The sequence below is a fragment of the Coffea arabica genome, chromosome 7c, assembly GCF_036785885.1.
Source record: "Coffea arabica cultivar ET-39 chromosome 7c, Coffea Arabica ET-39 HiFi, whole genome shotgun sequence".
In the NCBI taxonomy this organism is placed as follows: Eukaryota; Viridiplantae; Streptophyta; class Magnoliopsida; order Gentianales; family Rubiaceae; genus Coffea; species Coffea arabica.
In genome coordinates, this window is record NC_092322.1 from 7,313,638 (window position 1) to 7,334,350 (window position 20,713).

At 36.9% G+C, this 20,713-nt stretch overlaps 2 protein-coding genes across 3 annotated transcripts; one reads left to right on the forward strand and one right to left on the reverse strand.

Moving 5' to 3' along the window:
* Positions 1-86: 86 nt before the first annotated feature.
* LOC140010737 (glyoxylase I 4-like) lies at positions 87-1,400 on the reverse strand. The gene is made up of 3 exons (XM_072058109.1): positions 1,140-1,400; positions 874-991; positions 87-677 (listed from the first exon to the last, which is right to left on the reverse strand). Exons 1-3 carry the CDS (start codon positions 1,313-1,315, stop codon positions 369-371), a joined length of 603 nt encoding a protein of 200 aa, XP_071914210.1. The 5' UTR covers positions 1,316-1,400; the 3' UTR covers positions 87-368.
* Positions 1,401-10,163: 8,763 nt separating this feature from the next.
* LOC113701498 (kinesin-like protein KIN-7E) lies at positions 10,164-16,649 on the forward strand. Of its 2 annotated transcripts, none has more exons than XM_027222196.2 (13): positions 10,164-10,667; positions 11,179-11,268; positions 11,385-11,485; positions 11,584-11,697; positions 11,767-11,848; positions 11,926-11,993; positions 12,082-12,147; positions 12,249-12,373; positions 12,970-13,306; positions 13,588-13,692; positions 13,772-14,719; positions 15,383-15,702; positions 16,029-16,649. In XM_027222196.2, the coding sequence occupies exons 1-13, from the start codon at positions 10,457-10,459 to the stop codon at positions 16,348-16,350; spliced, it is 2,889 nt and encodes a 962-aa protein (XP_027077997.2). In that variant the 5' UTR covers positions 10,164-10,456; the 3' UTR covers positions 16,351-16,649. The 2 variants fall into 2 exon arrangements, with proteins under 2 accessions (XP_027077997.2, XP_027077998.2); XM_027222197.2 differs by having other exon boundaries at positions 10,547-10,681.
* Positions 16,650-20,713: the final 4,064 nt, after the last annotated feature.

Below are 20,713 nucleotides of genomic sequence, written 5' to 3' on the forward strand. Positions count from 1 at the left end.
TCAATGGCTGCGTATCTTCTATTATTCCATTCCGACTGTTGATATAATTAATTGACACAGCTTTATAATTATATATAAAAAAAAAAGACACAAATTTATAATCGTTATGCATAATTTTACATGTTTAGTTCCCGAAGCGGGAAGGATACAACCAAATGTTTCATGCAGTACACATGTAAAAAAGTGTATCACCTCAATCTTACAAAACAGATAGACATCAACCAATATCCTTACATGACTCACATCTTAATCATATGGTGCAATAGAGTTTTGTCCACTTGAAATTGATCCCTTTTATGAAGAGGGAACGAACAAGCATTGGCAAGAGATAGAGAGAGAGCTAGCAGACCGGGTTCCTCCATGGATTTTCAGAAGGAAAAGTTCATCATTTCCGTGGTCAAGCTCTCCATCATGATAGTCTCCAAGACTAGAGCACATGAATTTGTTATCCCTCCCATCTTGTCGTACTTTACACTGCTGAAATTTGGCTTGAAGGGGCAGGGTGAAGAGATTGGAAGGACTGGAAGATTTTCACAGTTGCAAACTTCAATCATATAGCCATCAGGGTCATGGAAGAACACTTGATCAACCTTGATCCCTTCATCCTCCACCACTGCGCTCACGTACTTCATTCCCTTGTCTTCTAATCTCCTCCTCACGAGCTTCACATCAGTGCACTGCATGCATTCAAAATGCCTCCAAGTTAACAACAAAAATGTGTTTTTGTTTGTGTGTGTGTGTGTGTAAGGGAAGTAATTGAATGGTTGTTTACATAATAATTTCATTGTTCTTCCTTCTTATTGCAAATTTAGGATGGGAATAAAAAGAGAGAGCGAAAAAAAATGAAAAGGACCCTTCATTATAATTTCTTACCTGAAAGGAAATGTGGTTATCTTTTGGATCAATGCGACGCGGTTCAATTGAGGTCTGGTACTCACAATCCATGGCGTCTCTTTCAATGAGATGAATGCCGATACCATAATTGTACAACCTAGACAGCCAATTTACATCATCGACGACGAGTCAATTGTAAATGCGAACTCAGAAAACAAGCATTTAAAGGAGGAAGAAAAAAAGAAAAAAGTTACGAGTAGAATTTAGATTAGAGAGATAGAGATAATTGGTTCTGAATTGCTAACCAAGCTCCATGGAAATCAAAAGAAGAAGGGCGTTTGACGAGAACAAAGCCCAATACGTTAACATAGAATCTGACGGAAGCCCAAACAGATTTTACCACCAGTGAAACATGATTCAACGAGAGAAGAGGCAATGCTTGGCTGCTGCATACTTCCTCCTCAATCTCCAAAATTGCCATTCTAGCTTGCTAGCTGCTGTGTTGATTCGCTCGAACTCTTTAGTCTCCCTGTTTTCTTGATCTCCTGCACCTTCTGCTGATAGTGCCCTTTACTTTATATAAGCAGGACATCCAAAATTTTGTACGGGTAAAGGAAACTTCGCGGCAAATTCTGTGACTAATAGGACGAACGTTCATTATTCTTCACGGCTGTTGGACTTGCAGACAAAATTATACAAGTAAGCAGCATCATCAAGTGAATACCACAGTACATGCTTGGGTTTTAACAGGACAGTGAAACCGGTAAAGTTTTCAGCCACGTCGGGCTATAATTCGCACCGAATTCAACGTAACATTTGGCCCCGTCTTCTCCCGAGTTCTAGATTACGCTATTTCAAAGCTTTTTAGTACCAACACATTATGATAATTACTTGGCACTGTACATTATGGCTCCTAACCTGATCAACAGAACAAAAAATGTATGCATCATTTTGATCCCAACAAAGTGGTTCATCGCAGCAAACTAAGCCCGGTGGAAATGTTATGGGAGATTTAAAATCAAATTCGCAGGCTGTGCATCGTCTCTGAAGCTGACCACCCGAATTTTTCTAATTCCAGTGATCATTTCCAACAACTGTTTTTCGCAAGGAATGCAGTGTAATATTGTCCAGTCAGTGGATTCAGGTCATAGTTCATGATACTAAGTTTAGGGAAAACAGAAAAGTTGCCTTGACGCTGGCTAGGAGCTCCAGGAATGGATGGTGTTTGTGAACAAAATAGATAAGATTGTAACATCGCTTGCTAGCCAGTGTAGCAGTGACCACGTTCTGAAGGCTGAAGAAACTTCTTAGATGTTTACTTCTTGTCCTCTTCACTCCCCCCAAAGCTGAAGTCACGGCTCTTCAATGGTTTTATCTTAATCTGTACGTTAAGAGAGTCTATCAGTGCCTGTGTTTAAGTAGCTATTCTGATGATTTAACTGTGATCCTGAGAGTCGATGAAATGTAGGAGGACCACTGAATAATGGCGAGTCCAGAACTTAAAAACAAACAAAATTATTCTATACTCGAATTGAGATATTTTTATTCTCTAAGAATTCATGCGTGTTTGGTTCGATGACTAATGAAGCCAAACTTAACCAAATTTAAATGGTATTTTTGTATTTGATGAACTTTCAAATTCGGCTCTATTAGCAGAAGAGTGAGATTTATATGTAAAAAATTTAAGCTATTCGACCTCGACTCGACTGCGACTAAATAAAACTTCGTTCGAACTCGACTCGAGAAGTAAATAAAATCAAGTTTGAATAAAATTTCAAATTAGTCAAAATAATAAAACAAGCTTTGAGTACAAGGATGCTTGATTTGTTTACAAACAATCGTTTGTACTCCTGCGCAAGTCCATACCAATACTGCTTTAAGACGAAATTGCCAAAATTACTATACGTCTAAAAGCAAGATTTATTGCAGCATGAAATGAAGGTCGCTTGTCACATTTAGCCCATTTTGCATCATCGAAATACACTTACGTATCATCTTTTCCCTTCTCTTTATATCTTCATGACCGAGAAAAGAATCAAAAGAAGAATCCTAGGCGCATATCTGACAAATCTTGACCATCGAATGCAGAAAGCAGAATATATAAAAAAAAAAATACAAAACAAAACAAGCAGCAACCAAGAAATTGAAATGAATTAGTTTCTGAAGAATTATTGCAGTTAGCTGATCCAAACATCAGACGCATACATCCCTTGGAAGAATGTGACCAGCGAAAGGGCTTACGAGTAACGGGCCTGAGGGGTCGGTCCAAAAAGAAAAGCAATTAGACTTTTTTTATTGGGCAATCAAGCTAAGAAGCAGTGCTTCACTCGACAAACAAACAGAGTAGATCGCAAGCGACCGATGAAAAGGGGAAGTCGGGGGGCTTTAGCGAAGTTTCCAGCTGAAAGCATTTTGATTAGGTTGACTAATTAAATTAATCATTGTGGGGGAGTGCTGAGTAGACATCAGGCAACCCCCAATTAGTCAACTACACCAACAGATTTAGTACAAAATAGGTTATCAAGGAGGTTATTATGTGCCTTCACCTGTTAGTTACTAACGTGCAAGACACTACTAAGCCACGATTAACGACATTAACCGCACCAAACTTTCTTTAGCAACCAAAAAACCTAGAGTCCGTGCACCACTACTTTAATAAAATCCTCGGAGCTTTGAAGACTCAAAACTCTCGCAAGTTCGATCGATCAACAGAAGGTTACCAACAATAATATTGATGCTTCTCCATTGTCACGAACGAATTATTAATATCTGTTTCGAACTGAATCGCTACTTGAAGATTCAAACTATATATATATACATATTGTTGAGTTTGCGATTGCCTTCTTCTTTTCAAGAAATAAGTACCGTAATAGTGTACTTTGTAGTTGTAGAGGGTTAGTAATTAGCCCTCAACTATTGGACCTAATCAATCAATTAATGAATTAATTAAAAGCATCGCAAAGTGGGGCAAGATTAGCTCAGAAACTTGAAACGGGGTCCACGGTACAGGACTTCCTTGATGGAAGTAGCAGTAGGAGGAACGTTTTGGACCACAGGCACAGGTAACCCGTGCTACAAATTAGGCCCTTTGCTGTATGTAACTGGACCTGACTGCGTGTACGTGTAGAAATATCTTTATCATATGGCCAGATAATAAAGAAAAAACAAAAAAGAAAAAGTTATTATTAATTATCACCAGTCGAGTCACGGTCTGAACAACCCTACTTTCATTTATTGGTTGGTTGTAAATTGTAATGGAGGAGGCGCCCTTCTTGTGCGGGAGTGGGACTTGTTTGCTTTCATGGGCCAAACACAAGACGGACCTTGCTGATACTTCCAATTGAACTGAACATGCTAACAGACTAGTAGCGAAGTTTCATCCTTATTCTTTCTTTTTTTTTTAATTCAATTTCGATTTCTGAATTACGAACCAAACAATTAGTATATGTTATCATGCTTGCTATTGTTCCTTTGGTGAACTTCATTAATCAAAAAAGAAGAATCATCATTTCAAGATAGAAGAGGACCACTGTTGATAATTACGGCTTTGTGACTTTCATCCCAAAAAAATCAAAGGCATTCATTCGGGCTCGCGGGGATGTGGTTCAAACTTTCGAAACTTTTAGAATGCTGATAAAAAATAATAATAATTGAAGGAGGTGAAATCAGAAGCTGAGCTCGTTTGCATTGAATGTTTTTATAGAAAAATTTATTATAACGAATAAACTGTGTATATAAGATGAAAGGATGGTTTAAAAAATATATTATGAGTATAGTTTTTCAAAAAAAAAATTAATTTGAAGCCTCACAATCCAAACAAAAACTGTGGACGTGTTTGGATTGTAATTTTTTTTTAAAAAAAAATTATTACGTTTTTCGTGGACATATTTTTCAATCACTTTTTTATATTTCATCTATGAAATCGTTACAGTAATTTTTCTAAAAAAAAAAAAAAAAATTCACAAAAATGCAATCTAGACGAAGCCCAAACTTCCAACAATGTCAATGGTCGCTTAGATTGATCGTAACCAGTAACCTAAAAATCACTCTAAAGATTTTAGTATGTAGGACAGGTCCGAAATTGTGGGTTTCTGACGATCACATATTATCAGCATGATCAATGATGACTTTGGTCCCACAAATTCTAAGAATATTTTATTTATTGTTGCTTCGAAAAGGTTTGATCCTTGTGCACAAAGCCACTCTATGCCAAATTGTTTGTAATACTACATTCATATTCGGCAGTCCTTAGTCAATTGTGCCCCCCCGTTCTCCAACGCCTCACTTCTTTTGTTCTCTAAGGTCATGCTTTGATTGCTTGTTTTCGTCGGAAAATATTGTCGTTTTTCGTGATCACGTTTTTCTATCACCTTTTTTCCTCACATATATCAAATCGCTACAATAATTTTTCCATGAAAAATGACGGAAAATGCAATCCAAACACAATCTAAATCTTCGGTCGACTTATTAGATTTCTGGGACCTTCCTAGCTTCAAATTCGATTGGTAAGTATTAAAAAAAAATTTTTGAACGTTAAATTGGTCAATTAATTTTTATTTCTATGGTACACATGGCCCGTGACTGCCAATTCGACTCCCTCCCCCAGCTTTTGAGAAGTATACATCACAGGCCAAAAATGTCAAAGTCCATTAATTTACTTTTAGAACTGCTTCCCCTTCAAAATTGTCGCAACCATCTGCTTGGACAATTAATACTCCACAGTTTTTTCAAACAGTCCTCTCAAAGAGGGTGGCTGTATAGACTAATTAACACAACCGACTAAAAGTGCATCTGATAAAATTAAAATTTGAAATATAAAATCTGAATCTGTTAAATTACTGGATTATTATAAGCAATTTATCGTTCATTGCTTTGAGTAAGATTTGCCTAAACAACTCAAAACCACTTAATTAATTAAAATATTCTATTTTTTATTATCAAATGTGTTTGTCTGCCTCAACCCATTAAACTTAAACGTTGAATTGAACTATTAAATAGACCCTAAGCAAGAAGAATATATATATATATATATATAAAAGAGGAGTCGCACAAAATCAATGCTTACTACAGACATAAAGGATTACAGGGAAATGTTGAAACCAATAGAGACTACTGATTAATAAAATAATTTGGCTCATGGCTCCAATTCTGTATGACACCTAATTCTGTTTGATAATTCAATTTAACACTCAAATTTATTAAATTCAAATATTTAACATGTTCAACTGTGTTTGATAACTAATAATTAAACATTTGAATTGATTAAGTTGCACCGAATTTTCTACACAAAAATTACTCTAAAAAATAAGTAATAAATTATTTACAACTTATCACTTAATGCGACATACAAAAAAAAATATTAAATTTAATATTTAATAATTTAATAATTTCAAAGTTTGAATCCCTATTTATAGTCCAACTAAGGGATTTAAGTCCCTTCCGTAGTGGCCAATGAGCTTTCAATAAATGTATACTCGCTCCTAGTCATAGACGTGTCTCGGCAATTTTTGCTCCCAACTCTCAATTCCTCAATCCCTTGAATCTATCCCAATTGTACAAATGCCTTATCATCAGGCCGTGATCCCATTTTCTCACACAATTAATGGCATCATTTTCTCCTTTGCATGCAATAGGAATCTAAAGGCTTCACCTAACTGAATAAGGCTGACAGGTAATGGCGGAATGCGGCATACACAGTTTCTCTGTCTCTCTGTACTGCAACACTCATTTCCTCGTGACACATGCACTGTGATGAATACAATCTTTCTCGTGTGGATGGATGGGCCTTCGCTTGGATGGAGAAAAGGGCGTCGCTCTTTCCAAGCACATGGCCTGTAATGTTACTAGTAATTTTTTTGAGTCAAAGCGGGCCCCGCACCAACTCCCTTGATAGTACCTTTCAGTTTCAGCAGCTTTTTGCTTTGCATGCCATAGCTTTGGCCTTCTTCTCCACAAAAAATATTCAGTGGTCAGTTGGTCGCCATTGGACGCGGGGCTGGAGCGGTTGTCAGAACAATCGCTTCGGAAGATGTAACATTATTTGTATATGATGTAATATCATCTGTATAAGGTGTAATAATAGAACAACAGCGAGTAACATTAAAACAACATTTTTGTAAGTTTCACGTGACGTGAAAATCGAGTTACAAGACGTGATCTGAACCGCACAAAATTTTAAGGTCTCATCCAAACTGTAAACTGCCTGAGACAACCGTCCAAGCCCCTCGTCCCCATTAGACTTAGAGCTTACAATTTTGGCAGAAGCTTAACATAATCAGTAGAGCAATCACAAAATCAGTAGAGCAATTCCACATTGTTGATGTTAATTAATTAAGAACAATCATGGTCCGGAATATTGGAGAAATAATACAGTACTCCAGCATCTATTATGAAGTGGAATAATGATTAAGGAGGAGGAATTTCGACTCCATTCTCTTAATTTTTTTTAATATTAATTGCCTATTCTCAAATTGAATTGTTCTCCACTCTGCCGTAAAAAAAAAAAAAGAAAAAATCTTTCCACTTGAAAGGTTCTAGGTTCAAATTCTCTCTCGATTTCTTGAGTTTCATCTATTTTCTATTTGGAAAAAGATTTTTACTATGAAATAATATAATGATAGAGGTTTTTTTTTTATTTTTTTTATAGTTTAGGTTGTTTTCTTCTCTGGAACGGTATATCCTTCGCATAGAAAATGCAGTGATAATATGCTGACGGAAGATCTTCGTTAAGAAATTCTTTGCCTAGTTTACCTGCCACCACTTAACTTTCATTGATGTAATCATCGACTACAAATTATGTGCCACCACTTAACTTAACCCACTATTTTAGGTACAGGGGCCTGTGCAGTCATTCATTCGTTTCTCCGGTTGGAACTTCAAAGACGTCATGTGCAGTGGACCAATATACGTACTCCACTCCATGGGAGAAAACCACTAAAGGCTGCCACATATATCGGTAATTTGGTGGGAAGGCAAGAGTTAAACTCTTGATCTCTTCGCACCATCAAGACTTAAGTGCTTGGCAGTGACCACTAGCTCAATGACATTTGTACCAACTTGGAGTTTAAAAGTAGGGATGCGTAAAATTATTCGCTAATCCGAAAATCCATCATATTCGATTCGATTCGAAAATTAGAATATTCAATTTATATTATTTGATCGGGTTAAAATAGGGTCACCCATTAAGATTCAGGGCGAATTAGGGTCACATAATTAAAAATTCGCAAGTATCCGACCCGTCCTGCATATATATATTTTATATTTTATTTTTATACACATACTATAAAATAATAATTTAGAGTTAAATAAATAATTTCATTGAACAAATTGTATTACAAATATGAGAAATTATAACTTTTTTCCTTTATCTTGTATTCTCTTTGCATGCTTGTTTCTTGATAGGAAACTTTTTTTGAGAAAAGAATTTTTATTAAATCTTAGATGAATGTATAAAATATAAAATTAAATTAATATAAATTATTTTTAAAAAAAAATTAAATGATAAATGAGGTGTGACAGGTACTCGTTGATCCGACCCTATTTTAGCGGATATCCTGTAATCGGATATTTGCTGATATGCGGGGCTAGTAAGGATTAGAAAATGGCTGAATCGCAAGGTGCGGGTCGGATCAACCAAATGGTGGATGGGACAGGTACCCGACCCGCATCAACCCCTATTTATAAGAGAGCTTAACTTAAAAAAGAGAAAAGAAAAAGGGTAATAGCTCTCTTTTGTGTTATTTAATGATTCTTTGCGCATGGTGTGAGAACAATTTTCGGAGGGAAAAAAAAAAGTAGTGAAATGTCAGTGTGTTTATCTTCCTTAAAAAGTATAATAAGGACTACTACCAATGCGTTTATCCCTTCTGGCTAGAAATAAACAGCATGACCTTGAAGTTTCTTATCTTTTGTGGAACTTTTGATTTGAGAAATTGATGCTTCGAAAGGCAACCCTAGTGCTATCATGTTTTCCTTTTCTTTTGACAACCCAATACGAAAGCTTTTCACGTGTAATCAATAAATATCAGAGTTGCTAGTATGAAATAAAAAGGAAACCACGGTGAAGAAGCACGGAACTTCTCTGAGGAGAGGCTCAAGTGGTACCAGGACTTCAACCCCAAGACCCTTATACACAAGGACCAGGGTTCGAATCCTGGGGAGGCCCCCCTCCACACACCTGATGCTGGGGGCGGACAAAACACACAATTGGCCTCCACGGGGGAAGCTCTGGGCTTCTTCACACGGCAAAGTCATAATTTGACTCAATTAAGGTGCAAGTGAATAAATTTGGATGCTCCGATCCATATAAAGTAAATATGACTACAAGGGCATCAAAACGATTAGGAAAAGTTTATGCTACGAGTCATAGCTAGAAGGACATGGTGTCCATAACTCACCAAGGTTGGATCGCATACATTTTTGATCTAGAAGAATATACTACTATAACTTACAAGCTCACACTTACGGTCAAGAAAAACACATTACAAGACTAGACTATCCACCTATATACTACGTGCCATTTCACCCAATTATTGCAACCCTTCATTGCCAATTAATCAATCAGTAACCATATAATTATGTGCAATAATGAGAGGAAAAGATCAAAGCACGAATGACAAAATAACCAATTTCGTTTGGGTATAACTATCAACTGGTGACAAAAATGACATGCACTGGAGTCGAGGCTCTCCTATCTTTCGTAAATTTGCTTAACCATTTGTTGGATCTGGTTGTTAGATTGCAAATGGCTCTGACAAAAATGTTAAGCCTGTAGAAAACTATGGTGCCTGCTGATGCCTCTTGCTCATCAACCGGACACTGAAAAAAAAAAAAAAAAAAAAAAAAACGACCCAACACCTTCCCTCCACCTTGTGATTCCTCCAAATACTACATAATCCTACAATTTTGATTCACAGCTCTCTGTTTTTTCTGTCTCTTATCTTATTCTCTCTCCTCATGCTACATTACCGCAAAAGGAGCAGAAGAAACAGAGAGTTTATGAACAGGAGATGGTGAAATACTAGAATACAAAAATCCTGGAAAACCATCACTGTCATTCTCCAACATTCTTGAAAATGACCCTGAATCTGAAATTTCTCTCAATTTCCAAGGTCAAGATTGGATTTTTATAGCAATTAAAAAAACCCCCCCAGGTAAGAGTTCTTCAATAGTAAGCATTTGTTTACATTACATTCTCAATCACAGCTAATAATGCATTTTACTAACCCAACGGAATAAGACATTCAAGAGAATCATCAAGCTTCGTTTTGACAGTCTGTAAACGGGGACCATTTGGCAAATATATATATCATAGGAAAGAAAGAACATATAGAACCATGTTCAATGCATAAGACAAGACACTGGCATTAACATATGATTGGATTTCCATTGACTTATCATTAGTTTTTCTTGGTTTCCAGATATCTATCTATCTATCAATCATCATTATATGGTCGATTGCTGCCTTTTTTTGCCGGCCCTTTTGCTTGTTATGAAGAAAGAAATAGAGGCTGTAGAGATCAATCCATACACTTCTTGACCGGCAAATGTGTCGGTTCAAAGCATAGCCTTTTTGGTTCCTTTTTTTTTTTTTTTCCGGGGTAGGTTGTTGTTTGCCGTGAGCATGGGCATCATGGAGGGAGGTGAGGAGGTGACGAGAGGTGGTCATGAGGAGTGTATATTTGTGTCAGTCAGACTGAGGCCTTTGAATGAGAAGGAGATTTTGAAGAATGACGTTTCAGATTGGGAATGCATCAATGACACTACAATTATCTACAAGAATGCTAATCTTTCTGCCTCTGAGCGGTCAATGTACCCTACAGCTTATACATTTGGTAAGGAGATGAATGTAAGACTTCAATTTCAGTCAGTTATTTTGATTGTTATGGTCTTTTATGTTTCTGATAATTCTTTAGATTTCAATTTTGTTGCATCTTGATGAAAAGGGTGGAAAATTTGAGTTGGAACTATCTTAAGGGGAAATTGAAGGTCACAGGCCTTTGGTAGAAACTTTTCCTTTTGGTATTTGTCGCTTGACTATGATCTTTTCCATCCTTTTTTTTTCCCAGTTTGGTCCTGAGGTGGCAAATGAGACTATTGAACATTTCTATGTGATCAATCTGCCTTAGCATTCTTATTTTTATCCTAATATAGAGTTAGTATGATTAATTTTCTACGTGAATTTTTTTTGTTTCTGTTATTCATGCTTAATTTGTCTATGCTGTTTCAGAACTGCTGCTCTGTTATGCTAGCAAGTGGTGCTGCTATAGCAGTATCGATTATGCCAGAGTTCATGACTTGGACAATCTTTCTGATTTTCCTTTGTTTCTGTTGTTTTGCTTCTAGACAGAGCTTTTAGGAGTGATTGCACCACAAGGCAGGTATATGAAGAAGGAGCTAGGGAAGTTGCTCTTTCAGTAGTTGGCGGAATCAATGGTAAGCACATATCTGAACTTCTTCCCTTTTTTGCCTCATTAGACTGAACTTTACAAGTTTCTTGGTGTTCTCAAGCTCAATGTATTAGTACTTACCAAAGATGATGTTCTTGTTAGCAACTCTTTTTGCGTACGGACAAACAAGCAGTGGAAAAACGTTTACCATGACTGGAATTACCGAATACACCATAGGAGATATATATGATTACATACAGAAGGTAATCTAAATCCCACTTATCATGAACTTCTCAGTATTTTGAGTTCTTTCTTTCCTGGGGTTATAATCTGTCTTGCACATCGTGGCTTTGGTTTTCAGCATAGGGAAAGAGAATTCATTCTAAAGTTCTCGGCATTGGAGATCTACAATGAATGTGTTAGAGACCTCCTTAGCACAGATACCACTCCCCTTCGACTTCTAGATGATCCGGAGGTAAATTTCTTCCTATGGTGTGTGTTAGTATTCGTTTGGCAATTACCTTATTCTTGTCTACTTTAACAGCGAGGGACCATTGTTGAGAAACTCACAGAGGAAGTTGTAAGGGACTGGGACCATGTGGTTGAACTCCTTTCTGTCTGCGAAGGTAAGAATAACCTGAGAAGTTCTTAGGGTCAGTCAGAAGCTCAATAGTTATAATGTTGTTTTTTTTTACTGTTTCAGCTCAAAGACAGATAGGAGAGACCGTGCTCAATGAGACAAGCTCCAGATCTCACCAAATCATCAGATTGGTACGCCTATTGGTTAAAAGTCCTTTGCTGTTTCCATTCATGAGCCCAAAACTTCAGAACTCAAACCACGCTTTCCTTTTGTTGACAGATGGTTGAAAGCTCTGCTCGTGAATTTTTAGGCAGGGAAAATTACAGCACTCTTGCAGCTACTGTGGTATGAACTTTCTGTTAGGTTGATTCTCTAAATTGGAAATGAGATATTGTTAACTGTTGATGAAGGCTGTGGTAATTTTTTTTTGTGCTGTTTTAATTTAGAATTTTGTAGATCTGGCTGGAAGCGAGCGTGCATCTCAATCATTATCGGCAGGAACAAGATTAAAAGAAGGCTGCCACATTAATCGCAGTTTGCTAACCCTGGGAACTGTGATTCGCAAGCTAAGGTAAGTCTTTTATGCAGTTGCCAATGTGGCAAAAGAATTAATCTCAAGTCCCTGCTGTGTAATATATAACTAATGTCACCTGAACAGATCCAGAAATTTTGCTTGTTAGCTTGACACCGTTATGGCACTTTACCACTGATGTGCTGCATCTGACATTTGACTAAATTGACTCTCCCTGCATAATGCCAATGACTCAACAAAGTTAGTGTTGTTTTTTTTTTTCTCTAAATTGTTCTAATTTTTAGCTTTCTATAATCCAGAGCACCTTTTGGACAGTCAAATTACTAATTTGGCTTCATGGCATCATTTCATTTTAATGTATCACAGAAGTATTACTCATATTGTTCTGTGTTTGTAACTTCCTAGATAAAGAGGTAAATGTTTTCAGTGAGATAAAACAGTGAGAAGCTAATTCCAGGATGGTTGGAAAGATTTTCTTTAGTTATTTAAGTTCCATATTTCAATTTTCTGTCCATTTTACAGGAAAATTAGAGATTAACTACTTTCAGGCATGTCAAAATTCTTCTAGCAACACCTTGACTGATGTACTGTTTCATTTATCCCGATTTATTTTTGCCTTCTCATAAATGATGCAGCAAGGGAAAAAATGGACACGTTCCCTTCAGAGACTCTAAGCTAACCCGCATACTGCAGTCATCCTTAGGAGGTAATGCCAGAACAGCCATCATTTGCACTATGAGCCCTGCACGAAGTCACGTTGAGCAATCAAGAAATACACTTCTTTTTGCCAGTTGTGCCAAAGAAGTAACCACCAATGCACAAGTTAATGTTGTCATGTCCGAAAAGGCATTGGTAAAGCATTTGCAGAGGGAATTGGCCAGACTAGAGAGTGAATTGAGAAGTCCTGGAACTACTGTTGTAACATCAGATTATGCAGCACTACTTCGAGACAAAGATCATCAAATTGAAGAGGTAATGCTTCTAACAATCTGCTACACATCTTCGGAAACATATTGTGCTAGAAATGTGGATGGTTTGCTGTAGATTTGGTGCATTAGTGCCCAACTTATTATCTCTTTTATTTCACCAGCTGTCAGCTTAATTTGTCATAGCAATTTATTGGAGAATGCCACTGCTCTTCTTTGTAGAGAACTTATAATTAGAAGAAAAGTATGTTAGTGGAAATCAATAGGACGTCACAAATTATTCTTGGGGACAAACTAGCTCACGATCAATCTTTGACAATTCTGTAGCTTGAGAAGGAGGTAAAAAATTTGATTCTACAGCGTGATATTGCTCAATCTCAACTCAAAGACTTGCTACAGCTTCTTGGACAAGATAGAAATTCTCTTAGGGGGGTAAGTTGTATAAAAAGCCATTAAATATGTTTTACTTGACACGCATTTTCCATATTTATTAGTTACCATCTGTCAACAGATTGGTTTGAGGAATTACCCTCACCTGCGGATCCATGAGTCACCAGATTCTGAACACCCAGTACCTGATACATCCAGTCTGTTAGATTCTCCAACGTTTTCTTGTGGAAACAGCAGGAGTAGTTCCGAGGATAACTTTATCCGGGTACCAGACTTTGTAAACAACTTTCAGGATAACAATACTACTCCAAGGATGTTAGTACTCTCTTCTAATTTTAGCGAAAGTGAATCATGTCAAGGATGGGAGGAAATGGACAAAAGAAGCAGTGGAACATCAGAAGACTTATGCAAGGAAGTTCGTTGCATTGAAGTGGAAGATTTTAGTTATCCATGTCCTTTAGAACACCAATCCAATGCTTTATCAATAACTGGTGGAGACAAGGAAATTCCTGAACTACAATCATCTCCATTGGAGGATGGGAGAAGATCAGCATCACCTTCACTCAAGGAAGAAAAACAACTGGCACCAATTGCAGTAAAGGAAGATAAAGAACTTGTATCACCGCCATTAATGGAAGATGAGCAATTGGTGTTGCCACAATCGAAGGATGAGAAAGAGTTACATTGTATTGATTCTTCTTATGTTCCTACTGCAAATTCATCTCCTCTTCAGGATCTTCTAGCGGATTCAGTTGGTTCAAAAGGCTTGTCATTGACTAAAAGCAGAAGCTGCAATGCAAGCATTACTATGACAAACAATACTCCACCGGATGGGTCTGAGAGAGAATTTATTGCCAGAAAAGAGGGTATTAAGAGGAAACTGCTGAAATTTGATTTTGATGTGGAAAGGTTATCAAGGGAAGGTTCTCACCCTTCTGCAGAGAATGTGGTTGATAATAAGTTTGAAGCGTCAAATGAGATATCTTCTAACACTGATAATGTTATCAGGGTTGATACATGCCCAAGGACAACGGAGCTTCATCCTGAACCTGAAGTTCCTGACAATCCTGTAAGTTTTGCATTTTGACTCTTTCTCTCTCTATCTGGGCAAAAATAACGTTTCTGCTTTCAACCTTGTGTCACCTACTACATATACAAATTGGCTTTTAAAATTATCCTCTTCAATAAGATTATTTTTAGCTTCAAAGGTTTTTATTGAATATGAATATGACAGGAAGAGAATAATGTGAAAGTTGCATTACAAGTGCAATTCACATTGACAGAGAGGCATGCCCAAGTTAAAAGTGTCTCCAATGTTATGATGCATGTAAGACGTTCATGCATAATAGTTGTGTATAATTGATTCCTAAGTCTTTTTCTTATAAACCATGTTTTATGATAGTGAATAAGTGTTTTTGCTGGTAATCCTGTTCCTCTACCACATGGTGTCTATCCTCGTTGCTTTTTCTGAGCAAACTGAGGTTTATTCTTTTAGCAAAACTAGAAACTGTTGTCAACTTGTAATTCTGGTTTGTTCAATGAATCCTAGCCGAGGAAAAGTAAGGAGTTAAAACAGATTTTCTTGTAAATTTTGATCGTGCAAGAAACCAAATAGATTTGAGCTATATTTAAAGGCCTGTAGTCAAGACTTCCATATATTTAGTAGTATAATGTAGAGTACCTGAAGTTTTGCGGCTTTGAATTATCTATCAATTGGTTGTGGTACTTACAGATAAAAGAATCAGAAGAAAAATCCAGCCAAGCTACGAAGATTGTTAAAGATGTTGGCTTGGATCCAATAGAAGACGAGCACGTCGGTCTTAGGAATTGGCCAACTGAATTCAAGAGGCTTCAAAAAGAAATTATTGAACTCTGGGAAGCTTGTAGTGTTTCACTAGCGCATAGAACCTATTTCTACCTTCTATTCCAAGGTGATCCTACAGATGCCATATATATGGAGGTGGAGATGAGGAGGATGATCTTTCTCAAGGATACATTTTCTCGAGGAGAGAAAACTATGTTAAATGGTCAGACAGTATCTCTCGCTTCAAGGTAAAGTGCTTATTCTAAGCTGAAAGCTCACTAGAAAAGAAAACTAAATTTTTGATTAGCTAGATATATGTAAATGTGCCTCTCACAATGAACGAGCCTCTTCTTTTCTTTATTCATCTCTCGCACTTGTAGCAGCATTAAAAGTGCTTCATGATAAACCATTTAAGTGAATGCATATGCAGCTTCTACTAAAAATTCAGTTATAGAGAAACTCGTTCCATGTGTTGATAGATTGCATGTAGAGTCGGATAACCAAAGCCAAAGGAGAAACTATCTCTGCTTGTGTTGAATCTTTTTTTTTTTTTTTTTGGAATTTCAAAATGCAGTATGAAGGCTCTTCGTCGTGAAAGGCGGACGCTAAGCAAGCTAATGCTGAAGAAGTTCTCAGAAGAAGAAAGGCAAAGCCTCTTCCTTAAGTGGGGTATTGGGCTTGACACAAAACTCAGGAGGTTACAGTTGGCTCAGCGCTTGTGGACCAACACAGAAGACATGAACCACATTGCTGACAGTGCCTATATTGTTGCCAAGGTGGTCGGGCTTATTGAACCAGGGCAACATGCTCCTAAAGAGATGTTTGGACTCAACTTTACACCTCGAAGCTCATCAAAAACCTATAGTTTCAAACGGAGTTTGATAGCTCTTTTGTAAATGATGAATATGAATGGAGTTCGTGAGAGGAAGATTTCACACAATTGTTCAGATCCTTTGCAGGCTCAAATTTTTTAATGGGGTGGGTTTCGCCTTTGGTTTGTCCACATTCTTAAATTTGCTTGCTGATTGCAGATTGATTGTAGGGAGCATCGTATATTCCCCAGTGATGTTACAATTTGTACTCTCTTACTCCTCCTGTTATATACTTGCATTGAGTAGGATTGGCCAAAACTTATGCTCAGCCTAATTAAAGCACGTAATAAAGATTTGTTTGATGCATGAGCAATTTATTCTAATAGCTGCTGAATGGCCAAAACTTATGGTTTTGGTTCAAGTCTCATTAGATTTGCATTTTTTGTTTGTGTTAGTGTTCATCGCACCAATTGTGAATTAATTTGTACCATCCAAATTCTTGACCGCCCAGAAAGGAAAACGGAAAAAAGAATTGGATAGCCGTCATTTTGTCAATTATTAGTTTGTTTGCATCACAATTACAATTTTTAACCTACTCTTTTTGTCTTGCGTACATCATACCACATGCTGAAGAGCGAAAATAAAGGTTTGGGTGTAATTACACTGAAAGAGTTGAAAGGAAAGCCAGTAGAGAGAGGCAAGTCTCCCGGTCCCGGTTTTTGTATTGTGCCAGTATCCTGCTGTTGGTCTTACGGCTTTAGGGCCTCAGGCTCGCAAGTCGTCGTCTACTGCTAAAGGGAAGGATGAGCTTAAAAAGAGGAAGAACAAGCAAAGCTAGCATTTGCCAGTGAATCTTTGTTAAGTAGTAGTCATGCACTGTGATAAGAACTCCCAATTCTCTAGCAAATATAGAACCAACTCACAGTAATTATTTCAAATACACACTATTTCTAAACATGTTCGACTTCAAAAATTCGATTCAAAGTTTGTTTTTCTCGATTTTCTTATGATTCTTGAAAGAAAAAAAGTTGAGGATGCGGGTGACGCAATTTGATAACTGAATCAAAACATAAATCCTCTCTCTCTCTCTCTCTCTTGCTATATATACACATTAATTCCCAAATTTTCACACTACCATAACGTTGAATCCTTTCGTCCTCTCGTTACACAATATTGTCTTGTGAAACATCCCAATAAGCAGGCAATTGATTTTTTGGCCAGTTATAATATGGGTCACTAAGTGTCAACATGGAGACTGCAGAAAAGATGGAGACAAGAGAAAAGGTGGATGATAATCAAAAGATGGAGAGTAGATTAACGGTGGATTATCACTCACCATTCTATCATCCGCTGAAAGTTATATGGAGATGCTTAATAGCTGTATTGGCCTGCTTATTTACGTACTGGTTAATGAAGTTCATGATAAGGCGGTTTGATCACTCTGGACAGCTCCCCAAGTTAGCGATATCGAGCTGCATCGTTTATACACTTATTGTCGTACCCATTGGTGGTTGCCTAGTCTGGTCTATCCTGCTTGAATGTCGTGATTCCTATGTAGCACTTAGGAATTGCTGGATGATCCAGGAAACCCATCCAATGATGACGACGACAGGTTCAGTTGCACAAAAGGAGCCGCCAGTAGCAGACATGGTTTAAACTGCATAGTTATGAAGTCTTGTTCTTGGCTCTTGGGACAAGTAAAGTTAAAAATAATAAAAAACCACCAAGTTACACCTTTTAATTAGCAAATATCAACTAAAATAATCAGTAAAAGTCTCGAGCTTGTTTTTGAGATGAAAATCCGAGTTCTTCAACGAGGAAGAATCGAAGGATTGTGAAACAAAAAAGAGTGCATGCATGCTTTTGTTTAAAGCAATTACTAGCAAGAATGCACGCAATCGTGAGTCTATTTGGATGGACAATCTAAAAGAAAAAGGGTCTTGCCCACATATAACTTTCTTTTGTGGTTTTTAAGCTCTTCTAATGGGGATATTTGTTTATGTAATTTTCGTCTTGACGGACACAAAGATAAAAATGTTTATGAACTGAGGTCTATGATCAATGTCATAGATTTGTTAATCGCGTGCACTCCGTATCATTTGCCGGCAAAGAAAGTGTAGTATCTTCTTCCATGAACTGACTTCTTTTCCTTTTTCTTATAAATTTTCTATTTTCTCGATCAACATAGTACTTTTAACCTTTCCTAAGAGTAAACAGCTATCACGATTGAATGGATGATACGTGAGTAAATTTTGCACATGTGATATATATCTAATGGTGATGGTATTTATACAAATAGTGTATGTAAGATTCATCCTTTTCATAATCGCTTAGACTGTCTTCCTTTTACATCATTTAACAGCCATATTTTGGCTGTCAAAAACAAAAAGGATCCAACAATTTCCATCCAGTAGCATTGTCAATAAAATTGAGCGGTGTGGGCTTCCTTTTTTTTCCCAAAAAAGAGAAAAAAAAAATATCAACATACATCTACTTAGCAGTTCTATGTGCAGGAGATAAGAGGAGGAGGAGGAGCAGCATAAACAGAAGAATGGACAGCAATATTGCATGAGAAAAGAGCACGACAAACTGACAAAACAAAATAGAAAAGCAAGATTATGAGATTCAATTGGCAATGCTTTCCAACTTTTAGTAGTGCTTTAGTTATATAGAGGACATAGTTCAATTCAGTATTCTGTTTCGCCCAACAAATTATCGGTTTTTTGTTGCGACATCTTGTGTCACCTGTTATGCTCTTTTTCTTATTGCTTTACATCCACATTTTCACACCCCAATTTTTTCCTTTTTCGTCTTCTCCCGAAAATTGGTAGATATGATGTCATCAAGAACAGACTTAGTCACTCTTTCTTCTTGCCATTCTTCAATTCAAATAAGAATATATTTTTTTTGGTCAAGACTATAAGAATACAATTTCACTTGTTACAATGCAGACTTATGATTCGGGATGATTTTGTTACAGCTTTTCCAGTTTTGTCTGTAGAAGAATGGGCCGATTGATTTGAGTCAGCAAACGAGTGGGTCATATGAGGTACGGCGTACTCAGCGAAGCTAAAGTGCAGCCCAATGCAGCTTGCATTTTTCTCGGGCTTTCTGTCTTTTCCTTTTTTGGTCTTGCTTTAACATGTGCTTTTTCCACGTCTCTTGCCATTTACATGCTATCTGTGGTCTCGTTTCGTGCCTTCGGGGTAAAAAAAAAAAAAAAAAAAAAAATTTCTAGAAATCAACAGTCGAATTATTGGATGCGCATATAACGTCAACAAATCATATCTCCCATGCAATGAAAAAATTATTCCTCATATATTTTTCCTAATAACTTCACCTCTTTCACAGGTGTTAGCACAAGTTTTGATCAAATTCAACTTCAATGAGTATTTCTCCAATTGTTTCGTCTATTATTCTTGGGTTTTTATATTGACTTAAAAGTGACACGGAGGAGTATGGAGGACATATGGAATCATTAACCTTTAAAGAAAACCAATCTCTCGCCCCCTCTCCATTTCTTAAATCCCATCTTTTTCCTGCTAAACAAAATTACAAAAAAAAAAAAACCTTTAAAGAAAAGACAATACATGGCGTGGAATTAGTTGTTGGCACGTTAATATAGAGAAATTTCTAAAAGTACTGCTTGGGTTCGTCTATGGCGTGGAGACTACAAGACCGCTCAAAGCTACTGGGCTTGACTGTGGGCTTCATTCTCCAAAATCTGTCAGTTTACATTATGATGAGTATCCTTCCATATAGCTTTTCTTTGGGCTTCCTACAAAATTCCTTGTTTATATTATGATTTTTCGCACTTTTTTACTTTATAAATATCAAATATTATACTACTCTTTTTTTTTTTTTTTTTTACAAAATCTTCTAAAAATAAAATTCCAAACAATCAATAACTCTCATTGGGGCGTGGGGTGGGGGGTTTTGGGGGCGAAGATGGTGGGAAGGAATGAAAGAGAAGTCAACTACCACAACTAATTAGTCTGTCATTACTGCTCCAAATTCAGTAGTATTTTAGTGCCACATCTGACAATGGAAGCTGAGAACCAAATAGTTACTATTACGCATCCATATTGGGGCATCCATATTATACACTAATTAATTCAGACTACAACAATTCTAAACCAAACACTAATCGGTTTGACCGGCGTTCATTAGTGTTATTGCTGTACCCGAGGAGGAAAAAATTAATCCCAGTCTACTTTGTTTGAATTTGGAATAATACATACTCCCTCCGTCCCACTTTGATAGTCATGTATTCCTTTTTCATCCGTTCCAAAATTGTAGTCCACTTTTCAATTGAAGAATGTAGTTGTATTTTAATTTTTCTAAAATACCCTTATTCAATGTAAGTAGTTATTACTATAAACCTATCCTATTTAATGAGAGTTAATTCTTTTTTTTACCATCAATTCAAGTTCCCATAAAATTGTAC